Here is a 23200-nt window from a genome sequence, read left to right on the forward strand (position 1 = left end):
GTTTAAATGACACACACATCTTAAGAGTCCAGTGGTGGCGCCAAAGCTGCGCTCCAGCCCTTAGGACTGGAGTGTAGCTTTGGCATGGCTTTCAGCCTCTTAGGACGCATGCAGCATTTAAATAGCATTTCTCTAAAGTTACCCGAAGCAGCTTTATTTTGGCCTGTCTGTTCGGACCCATAGCTACTTAGCCAACGTCAGTTTCATTGATTTCGGTGGGACTAAAGTGCAAAACACACTATAAAAATAATCCAGTTTGAGACACCTTTAACTGCCCTGGATCAATGCTAGGGAAATGTGGGAACTGTAGTTTTGTAAGACATTTAGCATTCTCTATCAAAGAGCTCTGGTGCCACAATAAACTACAATTTCCAGGATACCCTAACACTGAACCAGGGACAGTTAAAGTGGTCTGAAACTGGATTATTTCTGCAGTGTGTTTTCGACCTAACTCTCAAGCAAATGTGTACAGGATTATAGTGTTAACAGTCACAATAAATTTGTTAAGAGTATAGAACAGGAATTTCCATACTCATCTTATGCTTTTGTGACCGACACCTTGTTTGGATTCTTTGGCATCTTTATTCAAAGCACATAGCACCAAAATGATTTTGAAAAAAAACCCACAATTGGGACAGAAGCCAGTCTGGATTGTTCTGAGAACTCAAACTAGACACTAAACAGCCAGTTCCCTTCTTGAAAGATAAAGGAAGAAGAGAAGGGGGAAATCTGGAGAACTACAAGCTTTTTGGGGGAAGAGGTGGCATGGAGAGCACAGAAGGAAGATCTGACATAACTCTGCTTATTGCTAGCCTGGTGAGGATGGTCCAGGGTTATGAGGTAAGTCCCACCCCTGGCAGCATCATTTCCCACTGAGGCCCTGTCAGATGACATTCCTTCCCTTTCACAAAGTCTGGGAGACCAGCAAAGTAATTCTGATCTACAACCTCCTTATTCACTTGCAGACTTCTGACTCTGTGCAAACCAATGCATGTTCTATGCTTGACAATACACATGCAAACAAAATGTTCAAAAATTGTAGACAACCTTCCTCTATCATCTGCCTCTGGAATGACAGCTGTGTCTGATTAAGCAGGACTAAAAATGATGAATGTGGGGGGCTACTTTTTAAGAGAACCCAAAGCAGAAGTAAAGAAAAGACACTACATTTAATATCAATAGTGCTATAAAATGTTGCCATTAGTCTCATAAATGTTTTGATATTTAGTGATCACTATGTATAATATGGAAATACTACCGAGAATTGAATTATTAAACAGAATATTAAAAATGAATATTAAAAATGCTGGATTTCACACTGATCAGTTACATATTTTTGAGAATTCTAATTCTTTACTTTCCTAGAATATATTAGGAAGTTTATTTCAACGGCACTCTGTAATATATTGATGAAAAGGAACTAAAATCTTACTCTCTGCCCAGTATTTTCCAAATGCTGTATCAGCATCTGATATACAGTCTGAAAATAAAGGTACATGGGACAACTAAGAACAAAATGTCTAAGAACAAAATATGACTTGTTTAATTCCTAAAAGTACACAAACATATATTTCACTATATTATACAACCAAATAAAGATTATAAGCAATGTTGTAATATTTGCTGAACTTTATGTATTATAGTTCTGGTAAATATATATTTTTAAAAGAGGTATATGTGTTTTATAAGCATTTTAAACTACCAATAAAGCCAAAAGAGTTTATGCAGATAAAACATCAAACATTTGAACATACTTTTCCATCCACTGACTTGACAGGGTTTGGTTGCTTTTTTTGTTTTGCACTGCTATATACAGGCATTCTACCTATTGGGTGCTAACTTGCTAATCAGATGAAAAGCTTGCAGAGACTCTGCAGCTGACCAAGTGTTGTGCTAATAGGCATCCCTGACTATTATGTGTGTGAGATAATGTGTTGCATGTTTTCTGAATGCCTAGCATCTGTCTAATGGATCTGGCATCCTATTTCTATGGCATGAGTTGCCAAAGTGCAATTAGCATGCTAGAATGTACCTTTGCAAGACACCCAATCTTGATTTTGATGCAGTGACCCAGAAGCAGTGAGGGATCACGACTCAAGGTCCCAAACATAGGCTAAATGAGAACTGGTGTGTTGTAACAGCTAAGACACTGATCTGTGAATCAAAAAGTCCCCAATTCAAATCTAACCTCCACAAAGAAGAAGAAGGAGGAGGAGGAGGAGGAGGAGGCGTAAAGAAAAAGAAAAAAATGCACAAGGTTACCTTAAGACAGCCTCTGCCCCCATATCAGCAATAAGAAACTATGTCACCCACCTCAAAGAACTCAGAGGCAGTTTTTCCCATCTACCTAATTACAGTATTTCGTATAAAAACAGCTTGCTGCCAGACAAATCTTTCTGCAAAAACAGAATGGTGTTGCATGACGTTTGAAACACTGCATACATTTCCAGCATGGCTGAAGAATAGAAAATTTTAAACAAACATTAAAAAAAATTTTGTTACCTTCTTATTTCATTTTCACTCCCTCCCTCCAAATATAACCTGTCTTATATTCAAAGAGCTCAGTGTGGCATACAATATAATCAATTTAACCAATATAAAATAATTTAAAACAGTAAAATTTATGATAGACTAAAATCACATCAAATAATGTAAAATAACAGTTTAAAATGAGTTAAAACAGTTTAAGATAATTTAAAATAATGTACTTGTGCAGATTTGTCATCTTCCAGGGCAGCTCCACAGAGTGCATTGCAGTAGTTTAAACAGGACATTATCAGTGCATGAATTATTGTGACTACGTTATCTCCATACCAAAACAAAACAAAAAAACACACACAACTGCTTGGCCATCTGAAGTTGGAACTAAAAACGCCAAACTACAGATTTCACATATGCCTCCAGCAATGAAGCTGTATCTAAGAGTACTCCCAAAGGAAAACCACCTGCTCTTTCAAGGGAAATGGAGGGCAGGTATATTATGCAACTCATGGAACTGAGAACAATCCATCCAGAAATCATTTATCTCATCAGGATTCAATTTATCTTTACTGGTATTCATTAAGCCCATTACAGCATTTAGGCACTGGACTAGTTGGCTCAAATGACAAGGAGAAGTAGACCCAAGTGTTATCCGTTTTCTGATATTATTATTATTATTATTATTATTATTATTATTATTATTATTATTATCCTTTATTTATAAAGCGCTGTAAATTTACACAGCGCTGAACATACAATCTTTTAATTAGGCGGTTCCCTGCCCTCAGGCTTACAATCTAAAAAGACACGACACAAAAGGAGAAGGGAGTGGTGGAGGGGAAGGGGATGAGGGCCAGCAGTTCTTCTCTACCTCCGAGGCCTGGACCAAGGCAGAGGATAGAATCCCTCTCCTAAACCAGACAGGAATCTCCAGTACTGCTCTCTAGAACCAGTGATGTAGATGGGAGTGGAAGGATAAGGTTACATAATAATAATAATAATAATAATAATAATAATAATAATAATAATATATTTATATCCCGCCTCTTCCTGTAACGGTAGTTCTTTGAATGATCATCTGTGAATTCAGACAACTGGGTATCCCTGCCCCTGTGCAAAGCATTTTCAGAACCTTATAAAATAGCTAGGCAAGATTTTTGGCAGTAGCTCTGTCCACCCCAGCCCTATCGTCAGTGTTTCTGTTCATTTACCTCAGTTCCCAAGGATACCACATAGCAGCATTCCGCGAAATACAAATGCAGGAGAAATGAGAGGGGTGGATGGATGGGTTTGTGTGAATTCACAGATGACCACTTGAAGAACTATAGTTACAGGTATGCAACCTGTCCTTCTCCTTCACAGCCTCTGTGATTTACATAACTGGGATACTAGCAAGCTACTCAAACAAGGAGGTGGGGATGTCAAGCTAGCAGCATAACCAGTTAACATGTGAACAATAAATCTTTATGAAAACAATACCATATTGCATTATTCAGAAAGCATAATGATACTTACTTCAATCTAAAATGTAAACTGCCCTTTCAAAGGCTGATTCAGCTCTGGACCAAGCATGCAGTCTGTAAAGAGTTATAAATGTCATCAGTTGTGACCACACTGCAGTCTTGCAAACATTGTCTAAAGGTATACCACTCAAGAATGCAGAAGAGGCAACTACCTCTCTGGTAGAATGAGGTCAGATTTGAACAGCCAATTTTTTCTAGACAGTTTGTAGGCAAGATGATTTGTCAGTCCGTTTCAAAAACCATTGCATCAAAATTGGGTGGCCCAGCTTTGAATCTGAGTAGCGAACAAAATGTCTGTTTGTCTTCCTTGAGTTTGATGTACAATGTATTCTAGAGCTAGGGCTCTACAGACATCCTGGGAATGCAGAACACATTCAAAATCAGAAGTAAGGTTTTGCATAAAGGTAGGAAAAACAATGTCCTAATTAAGATGAAAGGACAAAACAATCTTCCGCAGAAAGGAAATGTCAAGTTGGAGGACAATTTCATTCTGGTTAAAGCATGGGTAAGGCATATTGATTCTTAGCACACAGATTTCACCACCTCTTCTTCCAAAAGTAATCGCCACCAGGAAAGCAGTTTTCCAGGTGAGTAATCTGAGGTCGCAGGATGCCATGGGAAGCCAGTTGAGAAAAGACATGTTCTAAACTGAACAGGTGGGTGCAAATTTTTGTATGCTGAGGAACTTTAGTCACCATTGGGTTGTGAAAGCAGAAAGGATGGCCAGGCAACTGAAAGCAAGCTTCAAGGTAACACTTGATCAAAGATGAAGAAAGACCCAAATTGGAAAGAGTGACAGGAGAAAACTGAGTGCATGCTGAATTTGAGCTCACGATGGAGATAGTTGTTTTTATGAAAGGGAAGCTACAAATTATCCTGCTTGTAGGAATAGGACCTTCACACGGATGTTTTGTGTGTGGCTTTAATGACATTTCAAATTCAAGGAAGTAGCACCACTAGGGACATATCCTCCAAGTGGTCAGATGCAAGGTTTTAATGTCCGAGTGATGAACCTGCTCCTCGTATATGGTAAATAGGTTGAGCTGGAAAGGTAGATGCTGATAGGTTCACCAAGTCAAGTGTAAAAGTGGTGTGAACCATGGTTGTCTTCGCCACCACAGTGTCATCAGGATCTTTTCTTAGCTTGGTGTCAGCGAGCTTACACATGTGACCTTGTGTAAGAAACACCTCCAGACCACTGTACGAATCTACTGCATTTCCACTTGATTATGAGTTAGTTTTAAGATTAATTGTATTATTTTTTATTGATGCATTTTATATGTATTTTATTATTGATGTATGGGTTTTAACAGACTGTAATCCCGCCTCGATCCACCTGGGAGAGGCAGGAAAAAATAAATAAAAGTATTGTTATTATTTGTGATAATTGGGAAGGGATCAAACACATAAGCTAAGGGACTGTTCCAACAGAAGAGGTATTCCCTCGCAATCCATCCTTCTGGGTTTTGGAGAAGTACTGATGACATTGCTTGTTCACTGGTCTGGCAAAGAGATTGTTCTGTGGAGTGCCCCATTGATGGAAGTTTCAATGAAGAGTGTCCGGATTAATGACATGAATCCAAGGACTTGCTGAGATCGTCTCCCAAAATGTTTTCTTCTCCTGGCACATGTATAGCCGGAAAGAAGATGTTCCTCAAAATGCACCAGTCCCAAATTTGTAATGCCAGGAGGAGCAAATTGTCCAACCTCATTCCTCCCTAGTTGTTCAAGTAAAACATTATCACAGTGTTGTTGGTAGTGACTTGAACCATGTTGCCTTGCAGGAAGAATCTGAAAGCCTGAAGTGCTTTTTCCACCACCAACATTTCTAGTACATTGATCTGAAAGGAGATTTTCTTGTCTGGCCAATTCCTCTTGGGAGAAAGTCTGTTTGAGTGGGTGCCCCAACTCTCCATTGATACATCTGTCATGACCAAAAGGCATGGCTAAGATGGGAGGAAAGACATCCCTTTCTAAACATTCCACAGATTGAGCAATCAGCTCAGGGATCAGGATACATAGTGAGACATACATAACCTCTTGTCTGGAGTTTCCTCTGAAGGGTTGAACACAGCAAGGAATCGGTCCTGAAGCAGCCAAAATTGAACACAAACCAGGGAACTGAATGTGGTCATAGAGACGATATGACCTAGCAAGACCTGAAACAATTGAGCTGGTAAACAGAGAGTACTGATATCTCAGGATCATTCATAGCAAAGTGTGCAATCTGTCCTCTGGAAGGCCACTGCAGTGACAGGGTCTAGGGACACACCAATGAATTTCACTCTCTGAATTGGTTCAAGATAAGATTTCTCAAGATTGGCAATAAGCCCCCGAGAATCAAGAAGACGTAGGGTGTAAGTGATGTGTTCCAGTAGCTGACAACAAGATTTTGCTACCAGGAGCCAGTCGTCTACAATCAGGAAGACATCTTTGTCTCAACCAGGCAGCAACCATGGCCGTGCACATCAGGAATACTTGAGGTGCCATTGAAAGTCCAGATGGAAGAACACAAAATTGGAAAACTCTTCTTCCCACAGAGAACAACAGGAATTACTAATGCAGTGATCAAATCCTAATACTGAAAAATGCATCCTTGAGACTGAGGGTCACAAACCAGTCTCCTCTTTGCAACAGGGCAAGGATGGATGAAAGCTTTATCATCCTGAAATGCCTGGGTGGAATGTAGATGTTGGCATTTCTCAGGTCCAGAATAGGACAAAGACCTCCATCCTTCTTGCTGACAATGAACTATCAGGAGAAACCTTTGTCCAATGGAACAATGCCTGAGGGACAGATTCAAAAGCACCCTTTTCAAACAAGGCAGTGATTTAGTCAAAACTTCAAAAAAGAGACTTATATTATCCCCATCAGAGGAGACTCCTCAAAGTTGATGGCATAACCCTTGCTGACAACCTCGAGGACCCAGATGTCAATGGTAACTGTAGCTCAAAGCATGATGGTACTGGGCTAGTCGTTGCCAAAGATTGGAGACAGTGTGGGAAGAAGAGGGCTAGAAGAGTCAAAGACATCTCTTTTCCTGATCCTGCTTATTTTTCCTGAAAAACAGGCGGTACTTGGAAGAGGATATTTGATGCTTTTCAGAAGAGGTTGAAGAATGGGAAGGGTATCAAGATCAGGAAGTACAAGTACAAGAATCATCATCTGGATAGTGATTGAGACTGCAAAGGCCTGCCATATTTTTTGGCAGTAGATCTTATCTTTTCGATGAACTGATGCAGATGGTTGGTAACTGTATTGAAATCCTGATTTTGAGTGGCTGTAAGGTTTTTTTTAGTATTGCACATACTTGTGGGCTCCGTACCGAAATTTTGAAGAAGACAGCACAAATGGATTGAAACCAAACTTCTTCACAGTGGATTGCATCTTGCGGATGTGCTCTGGCTAGGAGTCAGTCTCCAAATTAAACAGGCCAACATAATTGAATTGATGGAAAGGCTTGATGATCAAAACCATGTGTGGCAATGGAGAGCTACTGCACTGACCACAATCTTGCTCCCACAGTCAGTGATGCATTAAGCAGTCGTCGTCATCATCATCATCATCATCATCATCATCATCATCATCATCCTGCTTTATTTATATAGTGCTGTAGATTTGTCATGTTCTGATGACCTTGTGTGCTTCCAACTGCAGAAGAGAAACCACTCTATAGTCTTCTCTGAGCTTAAGGAAAGAAATCATATTGATTGTAGATCCCCATGTAGTTGGATAGCTTGGAGGCTAGAGCTATTGAAGAGTAAACTTTTGTCTCCATTGCATCAAGCTTCTTGCTCTCTTTCTCCGCAGGAGTAGAGTGCAGATGCTGTGAATCTCTGGTTTGGGTAACACAGGAAATGATGGTATTAGATTTTGGATGCTGTTCCACAAGAGGAATGGCTGAACCATCAACTTTTTAGAGAATCTCTAACTTGCTAGTAGTGGATGGAATTATTATTATTATTATTATTATTATTATTATTATTAAGCTTTATTTATATAGCGCTGTAAATTTACACAGCACTGTACATAAAATCTTTTAATTAGACGGTTCCCTGCCTTCAGGCTTACGCTCTAAGAAGACACGACACAAAAGGAGAATGGAATGGTTGGGGGGGGGGGGAGAGGATCAGGTCCAGCATTCTTCTCTCCCTCTGAGGCCTGGACCAAGGCAGATGGACAGATGGAGGGCTCTGTATCTTAAGGATAGGCCTGGTGGCATTGGCCCACCCTCTCTCCCGCTCAGAGGCCAGGATGGAGTCAGATGCCTTGTGGGAAGGGTTCAGTTCCTTTAGAGAGACCGGATGGCAAGGCCTGCCTTTCTCTCCCCTCAGAGGCCAGGATGGAGTCAGATGCCTTGTGGGAAGGGTTCAGTTCCTTTAGAGAGGCCGGATGGCAAGGCCTACCTTGGACAAAGGTGTTGACCAAGACTTCCAAACGACTTCCATGAGGTACAGAAACATTGGCAGTAGTTGCTTGCGATCGGATGCATTAGAAAATTGGCTCTTCAATTGGAGTGAGATGTTGTTGGGCTTTGATATCCAAAGATTTGGCCATTTGAAGCATCTGATACACAAATGCCTTGATATTGTCAGTTGGGGAGGAAGGGTCCATAGAGCTGACCTCCACTGGCTCTGAGTAGGATCCAGACCCTAAAATCCCAGACATTATGGAAAGACAGGTGGTCTCACTAACAATAGCAACTGTGGCAGAAGTAGGGTTGCCATAAGTCAGGACCTCCAAATCGGGACAAATGTAGGACAAATGTAGAACAAATTTTTCTAATGTAGGACACATTTTTAAAAAATGGAGGACACACGAAAAATTGATTTTTTTTTTTAAAAAAATGTTAATATAAATGCCTGTTTCTTAGGCATGATCAAAATGGAGGACATTTGGGCATTATTTCTAGACAGATGTCAGAAATGGACTTCCCTTTCTGGCAAAACACCCCCGACCTCCATTCCAAAACACACACAGCAGCACATTTGGGCATTTTACATGGCTTTACTGAACATGGCCTCTTGCATCAGAGGCTTATTCCATAACCAAACCCCTTGGGTTTAACACTTAGCATGGTTTAAAATGGCTATGCATATTGAACATGTCAAGGTGGTTTCACTGTTCTTGCACCAAGTGTACTTGTCAGAAGTGTGTGTCAAGGGACTTTGGTTTTTCTTCACTGCGCATGAGTTTGTAAAAATCACAGCAATTTACATTGACCATGCCTCAGAACCAAAACCACACAGAAAAGGCACTTTGGAAAGTCACACTCTCTCGGCTTCTGAAACAGTGCCTGCATGCCTCTCAAGCTGACCCACTCATATCTTCATCATCATCATCATCACCACCACACTATCACTGTCAAAGTAAGGGAGACTTGTTAGCATTAAAAGCACCCCCCCCCAAAAAAAACCCACCTTGAGGCCTCTCTGGCCACTCACTCACCACCTTCTTCCCCTCCTCCTTTTCCTCCCCCTCCTCCTCCACCTCCTCCTTCTCCTTCTCCCCCTCCTCCATTCGCCTGGGGGTTGGAGCGGACGGGGCGGAGGACGAGGGTGGCGCGTGGCTGCGTGCAGGAGGCGAACCGCCTCCAGCTTCGCCTCCTCCACGCGGCCGCGTGGCCTGGGGAAGAGGGGGCGGAGGAGGAGGAGGTGAGTGGCGCGGCCGTGTGGGGAGGCAAAGGCGGACGGAGCCAGCGCCACCCTCCCTGCCTCCCCATGCGGGCGCACCACCTTCCCCCGCCTCGTCCACCCCCTCTTCTCCTCCTCCCCGTGTGCCCATGCGCAAGAGGCACTGGCTCCGTCCGCCTTTGCCTCCTCTATGCTGCGGGCGGGCGCGAAGCCTGGGGGCGAGGGGGCGGAGGAGGAGGGTGGTGCGGGCGCGCAGGGAGGCGCCTCCTCCACCCCAGGCAGGCCTCGCTGTCCTCCTCTTCCTCCCTGCCTCCCTGAGGCGGAGGAGGAGGGCAGCGAGGCCCTGCAGGCCGCAGCAACTTGGCTGCAACCGGGAGGGTCCCGGTTTTTGGGCTGCACCCGTGCCGGGAGGGGCCCAGGGCCCCCCAAATCGGGAAATACACGGGTGCAGCCGGGTTATGGCAACCCTAGGCAGAAGGAACAGATTTTCCTTTTGTACCAGGGAAGGTAACATGGACTTGAACAGGTTGAGATACAGCCTGGTCCCAAGATTTATTTCATTTAGGAGAAATTCGGTTAGCCAATGTGTGACCTTGTTGGATGGAGGCAAGGTCAGCCGAATGAATACTGTTTGAATGGTGCCTTTAATGTCTTGAAAGGTGCATCAAGGAGGCCTTGTTCCTATAGCGGCAAGTATAGTGCTCAGAATGGCTGTCACCATTATGGATTTTGATATGACCCATGGATAAGTTGAAGGTAAAACTTAGAGGCATGTAACAAAAATGTAAATGATAAAGGAAAGGAAAATGATGCCAAAGAACTTACAAAATTCTGGCAGGCATAACTGTTTGCGCTCATTCTAAAGGCTGGAAGGATGAGGAGGGAACTATGTTAAATGGTGGCTATGTGAAATGTGAGGGGAGGTGACCAGATGCAGGCAGGGCTAAGAAAACATGCACGTGTCAATAGATTTAAAAATAAAGCAAAAAAATAAAAAAATAAAAATGGTGGCTACTTTATCAGTGATTGCAGCCTTTAACTTTAATGTGATAACTTTTTCAGAAAAGCTGAAAAATATACAGAAATCTATTATTAAATCCTTCTGTCACTAGGCTACCTTTTTACCTCAGAAACATTTGAAGACTCCTCATGAATGATACTTGCTTAACATCCACCCTTAATACACTTTCCTTAAATGTATAAGAACTAGGATCCCCAGTGTCCTCTTCTTATAAATTTGATATCTTTGGTAGCATATTACCTGTGTCTATATGGCTGTGAATTCACTCAGGCAGAAGCTTCTTTTTTAACAAACAAACCTTTACTTTATTTAATAACATGTAACAAGAATGTAGCTTATGTAGGATACTTTCACAGATGGTATGGTTACAATGGTTACAATAAATCAACAGTTTCAGGCAATTTCCCACTCAAATTCTATACAGTAATCTTCTCTGACTTCACTCATCTGCCTAACTCTCTTTACTCTCTCAACAGAGCTCTAACTGAGCATTCCACTACACTCTTCTAAACTAAACTGTTCCCTTCTCCCTCTGAACAGTTCTTTGCCTTTCAACCATTACTCGCTCCCCCCTTTTATATCTACTCCTCCATGACAGCCCCATCCCCTATAGCCAGCCTGAGCCAGCACTGTTAGGAAATCAAGTCTGCCCCAGTGACTCCATCACACATTCAAAACGCAGTTCCTTATTGCTGAATGCCCTTCTTTGAGTAGTGACATGTGCAATCTTAGCCCATCATTTGGACTAAATTTCTAGACTCAGACATAAATATATACTGAATTTCATAGGATGGTTTTGCCAGTAGTATAAAATAAAAGTACTTGTTCTTCAAGTAAGCAGTAATTTCATTATCACAACCAAATACAATCATTGGTTAAATTTTATCACTCTTTAAACTCAAATAATAACCATCCTGTCTTAAGAATCGCAGAATCATAGAATCACAGAGTAGGAAGAGTCCACAAGGGCCATCCAGTCCAACCCTCTGCCAAGCAGGAAATCACAATCAAAGCATCCCCAGCAGATGGCCATCCAGCTTCTGCTTAAAGACCTCTAAAGAAAGAGACTCCACCACACTCCAAGGGAGTGTGTTCCACTGCTGAACATCTCACTCTTTGAGAAAGTTCCTCCTAATGTTTAGGTGGAATCCCTTTCCCTCTAGTTTGAATCTATTGCTCCAGATCTTATTTTCTGGAGAAGCAGAAAACAAGCTTGCTCCTTCCTCAATATGACATCTCCTCAAAAACATAAACAGAGCTATCATATCACCTCTTAAATATATTTTCTCCTGGCTAAACATACCCAGCTCCCTAATTCTCTCCTCAGAAGGAATGTTTTCCAGATCCTTCACCATTTTGGTTGACCTCCCCTGGACACGCTCCAGCTTGTCAACATCTTTTTTGAACTGTGGTGTCCAGAACTGGACACAGTATTCCAGGTGGGGCCTGACCAAAGCAGAATAGAGTGGCACTATTACTTCCCTTGCATTGGCCTTTTTTAGCTGCTGCATCACACGACACATGCTCAACTTGAGGTTTACTAGGACTCCTAGATCCCTTTCACATGTAGTCTCCTTAAGCCAGGTGTCTCCCATCCTATATCTGTGTATTTTGTTCTTTCTGCCAAAGTGCAGTACCTTACATTTCTCCCTGTTGAAATTCATTTTGTTATTTGTTAGTTTTGAATTGTGATCCTGTCCTTTTGGTTATTCGCTACTCCTCATAATTTGGTGTCATCCACATTCTCACTATTCCTTCATCCAAGTCACTGATAAAAATGTTGAATAGCACTGGGCCCAGGACAGAACCCTGTGGAACCCTACTTGTCACTTCTCTCCAGGATAAAGAGGAGCCATAGTTTAGCACCCTTTGGGTTTGGTTGGTCAACCAATTACAAATCCAACAACAGTAGCATTGTCTCGCCCACATTTTACTAGCTTGTTTGCAGGAATACCATGGGGGACCTTTTCAAAGGTCTTACTGGAATCAAGGAGCTATATCCAGAGCATTTCTTTCATCTACCAAGCTGGTAATTTTATCAAAAGAAAGAGATCAGATTAGTCTAGCATGGTTTGTTTTTGACAGGGCCACGCTGACTTTTTGTGATTATGGCATTCATTTCTAAACGTTCACAGACTCTCTGTCTAATGATCTGCTCTAGACTCTTTCCTGGTATTGATGTCAAATTAACTGGGTGGTAATTAGTGGTATCCTATTTTTTTCCTATTTGAAGATGGGCACAGCATTTGCCCTCCTCCAGTCTGCTGGGACTTCTGTTCTCCAGAAGTTTTCAAGATTATTGCCAGTGGTTGAGATTACTTCTGCAAGTTCTTTTAATACCCTTGGATGTACACTCATCCCACCATATTTGCAGCTTTGATATTTGCAGATTTGATTATTCACTAATTTGATTAATATGTTGGCTCTAGGAATATTTAGGTCCTCCAGTGCAACTCTATGGTCAACTTCAACTAAAAGTTGCACCGAAAAACCTAGAGATTCCTAGAGAAAATACTCTACTAGGCATTTGTAGCTCCTCCAGTGCAATTTTATGGTTAGTGTTTGTTGGATGTTGACCACAGAGTTGCACTGTGAGATTCCTAGAGAGGTGTCCTCTCAGGTAAAAACATGGTGTTTTTGTTATTTGCAGTTTTCCCATATTCACGGGGTCTTATCCCCCTAAAACTAGCGAATATAATAATAATAATAATAATAATAATAATAATAATATTTATTTATATTTTCCCACCTCACCCAGGTGGATCGAGGCGGGATTACAGCCCAGTATCAATATACAGTATAAAAATGCAAATCACAACTATAAAAACAACAATATAGTACAATAAAATATAAAAATGGATAACAATTAAAACAATACTATCAAAGCAAAAAGGAGAGAGATGTTTCAGCCTAGGTCAAGGAGATAGAAAAATATATCATATAAGAGATTAGGTGCATAAGCTCGCTGGAAGGTGTAGTTCATCTGGTCCTGGAGACTTAGGCCCGGGACAGACCACCCAAAAAGGACAGTCTCCCAGCGCCTGGTTTTGCTCGTGGGGAGGCCGCAGCCTCCAGACTGCGGGAATTTCCCACGGAGCAAAAAGAAACCACAAAAAGTAGGTTCTTCTTGCGGCACCATTATGATGCTGCAGTGCACCAATGGCGCACTTGCGATGTCATAATGGCGCCGCAACGTGCCAATGCTAAGCGTCCGTCATGTCAAAATGGCAGCACCCATCTGTACAGGGCATCGCCATTTTGACGTACGGAATACGTGCTAGGATTGCGGGTGTCTGTAAGCAACGCCATGAGGCAACCCTAGCACATTATCAAGATGTGCCATGAGGCCCATCTGTACTGGGCCTTAAATTCATTTAAATTAACCAGGTGTTCCTGTACTACGTCTTCACTTATTCTGTGCTGCATTTCTTCTATTGTGTCCTCTGCTCAATTTTCCTCAGGTTGAGAACTCTTTTCCTTTTGTGAGAAGAAAGAAGCATCCAAAGCCTGTAGCTCTGCCTCTTTGCAAGGCTCTGCCAAACATTCCTACCTCATGTCCCATATTGACGCTCCTCTTTGGTGCAGTTTTCAACTGCAGAGAATGAGGATCCTATAGCTGGGGTATGTGGCCCTTCAGATGCTGAAGTGCAACTCTTAGCATTCTTTACCACTGGATATGATGGGGATGCACAAACAAGAGTCAGAGTGAAGCTTCCCCATCAGAACTCAATACTGTTCATAGTGATGGCCTATGAAAACTGCTTAGTTATCTTACTGTCTGAACAAATGAAATACTATGCTAATGCAGTTTCACAATGAAAAGATAGCAAAAGAGAGAGAGAATGTTTCTAAAATTCTAGGCATTACTGGCAAGCAGATATGCATTATTGCTTTCCTTTTTTTGTAATAAATCCACAGAAATGTTTCTGAAAGTCAAACAATAAGGTTTTTTTTTTTAAAAAAGTAAACAAGTATAGGATTTCACTTAATCTTTTATTTGTTATTCTACTTTTATACAGTTTTCATGATATTAATATGGAAGTAAAGATAAACAACAATCTCTTAAACATCAACATCTTTTTTTATTTTAACTACAGTGCACCCTTACTTTACGTGGGGGATCCGTTCTGGACTCCCCCGCGTAAAGCAAATTCCACCTATGCTCGAGCCCCATTTAAATAATAATAATAATTATTATTATTATTATTATTATTATTATTATGCCCACCAATCACTGGGAATCCGGGTGGGTTACAACAGAGGGGATAATAGACGGTTCCCTGCCCTCAGGCTTACAATCTAAAAAGACATGACACAAAAGGAGAAGGGAATGGGTGGGGATCAGGTCCAGCATTCTTCTCTCCCTCTGAGGCCTGGACCAAGGCAGATGGACTGGAGGGAGGGCTCCTTTTCTTAATTGAGGCCGGGCTTGAAGGCGTTGGGCCTGTCCTTTCACTCCCTCCCAGGTCAGAAGATGACAGGTGGAAGGACGGCTCGTGCACACGGTGGTGCGGCAGTGTGCATGCTCCATAGGCGTGTGCCCCATTGTTCCTTATAGGACACGCCACCCCTTCTCCCTGCACGGCTTTCAACGTATGCTGAAAGCCGCGTATGATGTGGGTGCACTGTATGACCTAATAAGCTAATAACAGTACATTAAAATAGAGAGGCTCTTCTTTCAGGGCCACCACCATTGCAAGCACAGTTTGGTGGGGACACAAGAGAGAGCCTATTCCGTGGCTGCGCCTAGACTCTTGAATTCCCTGCCCAGAGAGGCAAGGATGGCTCCCTCTTTTACTTGTCTTTCTGCCAGCAGGCTAAGACATTCCTGTGCAGACAGGCACTTAAAAAGAGTTTTTAAGAATGTTCTGGGAGTGTTGTACTGTTTTAAAGCGTATGGCTTTTAAGTGCTTTTATCTGTTTTAATTGTATTCTATTTTTTAACAAGTCATCTATTTTAAAAATGTAATAGTTTAATTCCATTTTAATGGTCTTTTTGTTTTTAATTGTACTGTGCTTTTAAAACTGCAAGCAACTTTGAATCCCAATTTTGGGAGAAAAGTGGGATACAAATAAGAACAACAACATTAATCTGATTTAAATTAAGTTTCTGAGGTGATGTATTTAACAAAACTACCTTCATTTTCTGAGAAATGCCTGAAACACTTGAACTAAAACAAAAAATAACAGTATGGCATACACAAAACAATTCAGGGTAGCCAGAGCCAATTGTTCTGGAAGAGATAATCATTATTGCAAATTCCATGTAGCCGCTCATTTAACTCCTGAAGCTACTGGTTGTTTTCTTTACTCTCACACAATAAGGGACACTTAGAATGACTATGATCCCTGTCATACTGTAGCAAAGGTAACCAGAGATCCTAAAATTGTATGGATATTAGTCACAAGTAATACTTTATTTCAGTCTCTGCTTAAATAGCCTTCCTGTTTCTACTAGCAGTACTTCTTTGAACTCCCTGCCATCATACAGCAACCATGCTGATGATTATTTGATTTGTGCCCATATATGTATCTCAGAATGTAGACAGTTACATTACAGGATGACATTTGATGCACATATGAAATGACCACCCTCAAGTATCTTTCAGCAGCCTGACATATCTCACAATCAACCTCAGATTATGTGAAGTGGGCAAGCAGAGGTATATGAGTAGTTTATAAAAACAAATTAAGTAAATCAGCAGCATATGCCCCAGATGACTTTAGCATTTTAGTCTAATTGGCCTATGTTGATGAACGTAGAAAGGAAAGATGAATTACAATCTTCAGAAATAAACTACCACTGCTTACCAAAGGTCTGATAACCAAAACCATCTATAGTTCATTCTTGAAATGGAATTAAAAACAAGAAATCTATGCATATTTGTGAGTGCTGGAATTAGTTGTTCAAAAGTATGCCAGCTTGGTGTAGTGTCTAGTGTCAGACTAGGAATGGTCATTCAGCCATGAAGCTCACAGAATGACCTTGGGCTACTCACCATCTGTCAGTCTAACAAACTTCATAGGATTGTTGTAAGCATAAAATGAGGAAAGTTGGGGAACCATGTATGCCACCATTAGTTCCTTAGGGGAAGGGCTGGATATAAATAGAATAGTAAACAAAAACCAAGGAAAGGAAAAATAACACCATTACGCACAAATCTCTCTATGTATTCCGGTCAATTGAATAGTAACTATAAACAGACAAACACTTTCAGTGATGCAGATGAAAGAGGAAAACTAAGTTAAAATATCAGAGAGTCTTTAAACTTTCTTGGCAGTTTAATATAGTGACAATAACCAAATCCCATTTTGGGGCAAAGGTGGGATAGAAATACAATAAATAAATAAATAAATATTATATTTGAAGGAAATGAAATGGTACAATTCTTAGATGCATGATTAGGATGCCCCCACACAGGAACCCACAAAAACCTCAAAAGAGTCCCGTTTCTTCCTCATGATTCTGAAAAGAAGGCTCATTCATGTGCTGCAATGGGGAGAAGGGGAAAAGACCATGTGTTCCATGGATTTTTCTCTGGAAAGCAAGGAAGGATCAAGAAAGAATCATGTTCTTTGAACTTACTATTGTTACTAAAATATTTACTTTCTCTCAGCTGAAAGACTTGTAAAAAAATATCCAGGAAAGAAAATCAAGGGTTACTATAGTTAAAATACCATATGCTTTCATAATTCTTTATCACAGGAAAACAATACTTGCCACTGTATGCAAGAAATCTTTCATTTTTTCATCAGAAACTATACTACTCATATATGTCAGGAATCTCTGCTCCTTGTGTCAATTGCTACATTGTTCTGTCTTCTTCGGTTAATGCACTAAATAAAATCAGGTTCTAATTGCTTGACCTCTCCTTTCTCCGTTCTCTAGGGCATAATAAAACCAAAGGCACAATCCCACAACAGTTAATGAAGCTTAACCCCACACCCTCTTAATTACCAATGCAACACCAACTATGGCATCTTATAGATCTCTAAGATATTGTACAATTTTGAAGAACTACTACTGTGCAACTATTAACAACATAATCCATGATGTATGCAAAATCCCTCTAAAATTGGATCTTTTAATCCTCTGAGGGTTTTTTAAAAAATAAACCACACTGCTTAGAATGTTAAGTATTTTCTGTTTATGTATCATTAAGTAAGTTTGTTCTAACAAGCATGTGCAGATTTGATGGGGCTGTGTTTAAGCACAGAAGCTACAGTTAAATGAGCATATGTCATTACTGATTTATGAAGTGTTATTTACACAGTAACATATCATAGCTACACAAATACATGTTACCTCTTAATCAAAGAGCAGTTGGGAAAGAAAACAGACTTGCTATTAAAGTATATTTTACAAAGCAACCATTTTGTTAGAAGAAATATGAAAAATGGGGATATATTTGATAGAAACCTGTTTTTGAAGCCAAGTGACTGTAAAATTTATTTCTAATACTATAACCCTAGACAAGGACACTTATTTTCTTTGGGTGAAACTTAGGGTACTTCTAGACAGAAGGCCCCTGATGCTATCACTCAAAAGACACCATGGACCTGTTCTGTCTTTTTCTCTGTGAAATGGAAGTGATAGGAGAACATAGGAAGGTGACAAATGGAAGATAAAACTCTGTGACTGAGGTAGAATAACTGTACAGAGAAAGCCTAAATTAGAAGCAATCTTAATTTAATTAGTTCATTCTTTTATTTTAAAAAGGGATAGATATGAAGAGGGGGTAAAAAAATTTCATACATTTTTATTGGGGATGTTTCATTTATCTTTTAAACAGTTTGTTACTTTAAAATAATGATATTAATGTGTTTCATGAGGTGATTTTAACTGGTTTACATTTTATTGTAAACATTTTTAATTTACTATTTCTGGAAGCCATCTTGGGTCCTTCTCTGGGAGGAAGATAGCATATAAATGAAATAAATAAATAAAATACAAAATAAAAAACTAGATACAAATGCTATCTATCAGTAATAACAGTAGAACCAGAAATGTCTCAAGGCACCTACTGCCCCAGTATCCAATAACTTATTGCTGTCACCAAAGAATCTGAAACTTTTCTGCCATGGCAGAAAGTCTCATTCACACAAGGCAATGTTTATTTAAGCATATGCTGCAGTAGAAATTGTAGATTTCCTCATTCCTGATACAGTCCTGATGGAATTGATTTATTTAGATTGGTTCTCCATTTTATTCCAATATGTAGTCTCACTGTAATCCTCCAATGATGCAGGATGTTTGATTATTCCATGCAGCCTTAACTATACTTTGGAAGGTAAAGTCTCAGTGGAGTTTACATATGTACAGCATTGCATTGTAAGTAAAGTTCATGGCTAAACAGTGATTCTCCTAACAATTTTGGAATGTTGTGAGGTTGAGAGTTATTACTTGGCTATGAACACTAAATGAGCACCACAGCTGAGGAAAAATTTGGATATCAGTGTGAGAAAGTGAAATCTAGGACAAGAGTTGTACCATACTGGCATTCACTAAAATATGTTTCCAAACTACTAATATATGTATAAAATTGATATTTGAAATTTTAAACACTGGAATATATTATTTGTTAAGGCTAAACATACCCCATACCCCTTAAACCAATAGCATGTAAACTCACAACTTTCTCAAGGCAGCCTCCACCTGTCAAAATGACCTGGGTCCAGTTTACAAGTACCTGTATCTCTTTTAGTACAGTGTAATAAGGTCCCACAAAGCTTTGGTACTCTGCCTCATCCAAAATGCTGGGGACTAAAAGTGTTTTTGATTTCAGAGGGTGGGCTTTTGTTTTTGTTTTTTTGGATTTTTGAATATTTGCACACATATAATGAGATATCTTGGAGATGGGACCCAAGTCTGAACAGGAAATTCATTTATGTTTCACATATACCTTATACACATAGCCTGAAGGTAATTCTATACATACGTTTTTATAATACTTTTGTGCATGAAACATATCCTGTGTACACTGAACCATCAGAAAGCAAAGGTGTCACTATCTTAACCACCCATATAGATGATTTTGGATTATTTCGGAATTCTAGATAAGGGAGACTCAATTTATATAGTTTATATAATCTCTTATGCTGGAGTATGTAGCAGTACAACTGCTTTTAGACAGGTGAACTGAATGAACAGACATATTTAAAATCTCCTGTTTAAAATGTCCTGTATTTCATTCTATAGGATTTTTACAAGGGTATAATTTTTCAACAATGTTTCATCTTGATGCTGACTTTCTAAGAAGCTTTGACTACAATAGGCATGAATATGTTTTCAAAAGATGATGGATAAATTGCTGGGTGGTAATATAATATATCTGAAGGAGCTGATAGGGCTTTTTTATCTTCTACTTGTTATACAGTTTTATGATAATTATGGCCTATAAAACTATGTTTTTCCCTTACTAGAACCAGCAATATGTGTCTTTGTTCCATGATCAAGAAACTACCAATGATATATCATAAAATTTAGAAGGTCAACGTAAAAATTTCTGGCATGAATCATATGTATAAGATGCCTTCTCTAATGTTTATGTTATCCATGTTCCAGATTTGTTGATGATGGAACCCTGTTAAAAAGCAATGGTTTGTCAGAATGGAGAGACAGTAACATTAGAACTTTTCTAAATGTACTTTTTGCAAAGTGGATCCATCATTGATTTAATTCTTAAGACACAACTTACAAATATGCCACTTAACTGTAGTAAAGAAAATGTAATAGATACAGTTGTAACGGTCCCATAAATTAATTTGGAACTATGAATTTTAAAGTTTAATGAAAGTGCTTGTATTTTTTTTTTAAAAAAATCATCCTTATCTATCGTTTGATTGTGTCTGCTGTACCAGATCTAAAATTATCGTTTGGATTGTGTCTGCTATACCAGATTTAAAATTATACAAAATAAATAAATAAATAAATAAATAAATAAATAAATAAATAAATAAATAAATAAAATCATGGACATACTACAAGATTTTTTTAAAACAGCAAACAATCCTGGGCATTTTGAGTATGAAATTTTCTCAGATTATAAAGTTAAGGAAGAGTAGTCACTACAAAATTCTGCAGTCTTCTACACGCACTGTAAGAAAAACTGATTTTGAAACACAATGGGATATTTCCGTGCTTTTATTAAATACTTGGACACTCATTAGTTCTCATGGCTGCAATCACAACAAAAGAAGTGTTACATTTTCTATATGTACTGTGTACATTTTTAGTTTCATTTGTTTTTGATCCCACAAAAACAAATAAAGAAAACAATATCTGAAAATTATTTCATGATTATATTGATCTATCACTAATCATATGATTCTTAGCTTTGAATAACAGAATTGTAGAGTTGGAAGAGACCTCAAAGGACCATCCAGTCCAACCCCATTCTGTCATGTAGGAATACACAATCAAAGCACCCCCGACAGAAGGCCATCCAGCATATGTTTGAGATTGTACTGCTACGATTTCGATTCCTTTTTCGTCAAGAATATATAGGGTTTATGTGTGACCTGATTTCACTATTCTCCCCATTCTTGCCCACTTCCTCATATCTGGTATAATAATGGGCTTCTGTATATTGGATTTATTTGAACCATGGTAATTATTCCTAGTTTTTCCCCCCAAAGACAGGCTTATGGAGATCCTGAGTAGATATTAAACAGTATTATACTATATTATGGTAACTTTATGGAGTAGAGAACAAAAAGAGTTGAAGTTGTGAGATAAGTAATACAGACACCAAACTGAGTATGGCATCCTGTGTAGCTTTAGTGGTAAGCTTTAATATTGATTTTAACAAAATCAGATATATTAGGCAATGAGCATATGGAAAAAAAAACTTTTCTTTACCATTAGAATGTCAGCAGGGTCTTCTTTATCTGAAGCAACAAATAAATTATGTCCACAGACTACCCCTTCTGCAAGGAAATGCCTGAACAATAGGTTGGAGTAAACACCATATACATCTTCCTCTGTGGAAAAAAAAAACATTACTAGCAAGAGAATCACATTTGTTAATGTGTAACAAAGGAAGTAAGTTGCCAATAGTGCCCCTAGATGCATACATATATTTCTGTCTATTTAAAGGAGTAAGTACATGGCCACAGTGAACAACACAAAAGAAATGGACAGACCAAACATTAAGTGTCTGTCTTCATAAGAAGCCATAGCTGGGAAATTGAGAAAGCTAGAAAAGAACAGCTCTGGAGAGTACCCTGATACATAACAGGGTGAATAGAAGCAGGATATGCTACTTAGCAGTTAAATGCCATTTTCATGACTTTTTGTTGCCATAAAAGCAGCTCCCTTTTTAGAACCTTAGAGGAAATATTTAATCTAGTGCTTAATTAGTTGTGACTTTTAGACGTCAGGAAGATTTTTCCTTATTCTTATCCACTAGACCTTTCAAGACTGCTGTGATGTATTGGTTCAAGATTGTCAGAATGTTCTGACATATTACAAATAAAATATCTGACACTTTTGTAGATAAATAAATCTAAAAGTTTATCATTATATCATCACCAACTGACAGGGTCTGCTATAACTCTAAATTTCAATGCAATTCTTTACATATGTACTGTACATATGTAAATCTCAGTGTTCAACCGAGTTTACCTACATGTAAGGAAAAGACTGCTGTATAATGTATTTTCAAATATCTATATAAAAATGCTCTGCTCTGTTATGCTGCTTCAAGGTGGAACAGAATCAGATAAGGGCCCTCTTCCATCACTTGTGAAAGGGGATTTGTTCCCTGCAATTTGTTCCATCTTTCCTTTTATTGCAAATTTCAAATTCTGAAGCAGTGGCTGCATTAAAGGTTATCCTCTGTATTATATCAAAAGGTAAACAACTGTTCACAATTTTTCCATCTACAAAAAGACAGGAAAGGCTGAATTCCTCTACATCTTTTAATGTGCATAGGGATTTTGACTTCAAGAATACAGCAATAGAGATATTAAATATTAAAATCTGACATAAGGGGATTTGAATCAAGATTTATATTTTGTTGCTGTGCTTAGGGTTCAGAGATGTATGCTGCAGGCAACTTTAGGTTGCTTTAGAAGTAAGGAAAATGAACTAGACACCAGCTGTGCCCTGAACTACTGCTACAGGAAGAGATGTGCCACTGCAGCCAAAATTTACCAGGAGAAGAAAACCTGTTGAGATGATCAATTAATAAATTTTTAAACTGGGTATGATTCTACTGTAGCTAGTATTCCAAATAATGTTTTATTTCAGTAACTGAAGAAGTTAACAGTATGTGTAGACAGTACTACTTCAATCTACTCTTGTGTGTACAACGTATGCATCCACCCCATACGTTTGCAAGCTTTCCCCCCATTTGTTCATAAGCAAAAACATTTTACAGCCAGTGTTATTCACCTCCCACTATTTCCCCACACATCTCTTCAAAGCCTTTTCAAACTTTTCAAAGGACTGACCTTTGTGAATAATGGTACCACTATCTCTCCCCACACATCTATTCATTATCCAGCCAAACAATTATCTTTCTTTGCATAATAATAAT

General features: G+C 39.3%; 1 protein-coding gene across 3 annotated transcripts in view; it reads right to left on the reverse strand.

Moving 5' to 3' along the window:
* The window catches only part of ELP4 (elongator acetyltransferase complex subunit 4), a 221588-nt gene that overhangs the window by 179056 nt on the left and 19332 nt on the right, over nt 1–23200 (reverse strand). For all 3 annotated transcript variants that reach the window (XM_089521299.1, XM_089521298.1, XM_089521300.1), the window contains one exon: nt 21520–21641. In XM_089521299.1, the coding sequence (XP_089377425.1) occupies nt 21520–21641 (122 nt within the window). The remainder of the gene's footprint in view (nt 1–21519; nt 21642–23200) is intronic.

This window comes from Sceloporus occidentalis, unplaced genomic scaffold (assembly GCF_023333645.1).
Source record: "Sceloporus occidentalis isolate IW3139 unplaced genomic scaffold, rSceOcc1.0.p SCAF_4, whole genome shotgun sequence".
NCBI lineage: Eukaryota > Metazoa > Chordata > Lepidosauria > Squamata > Phrynosomatidae > Sceloporus > Sceloporus occidentalis.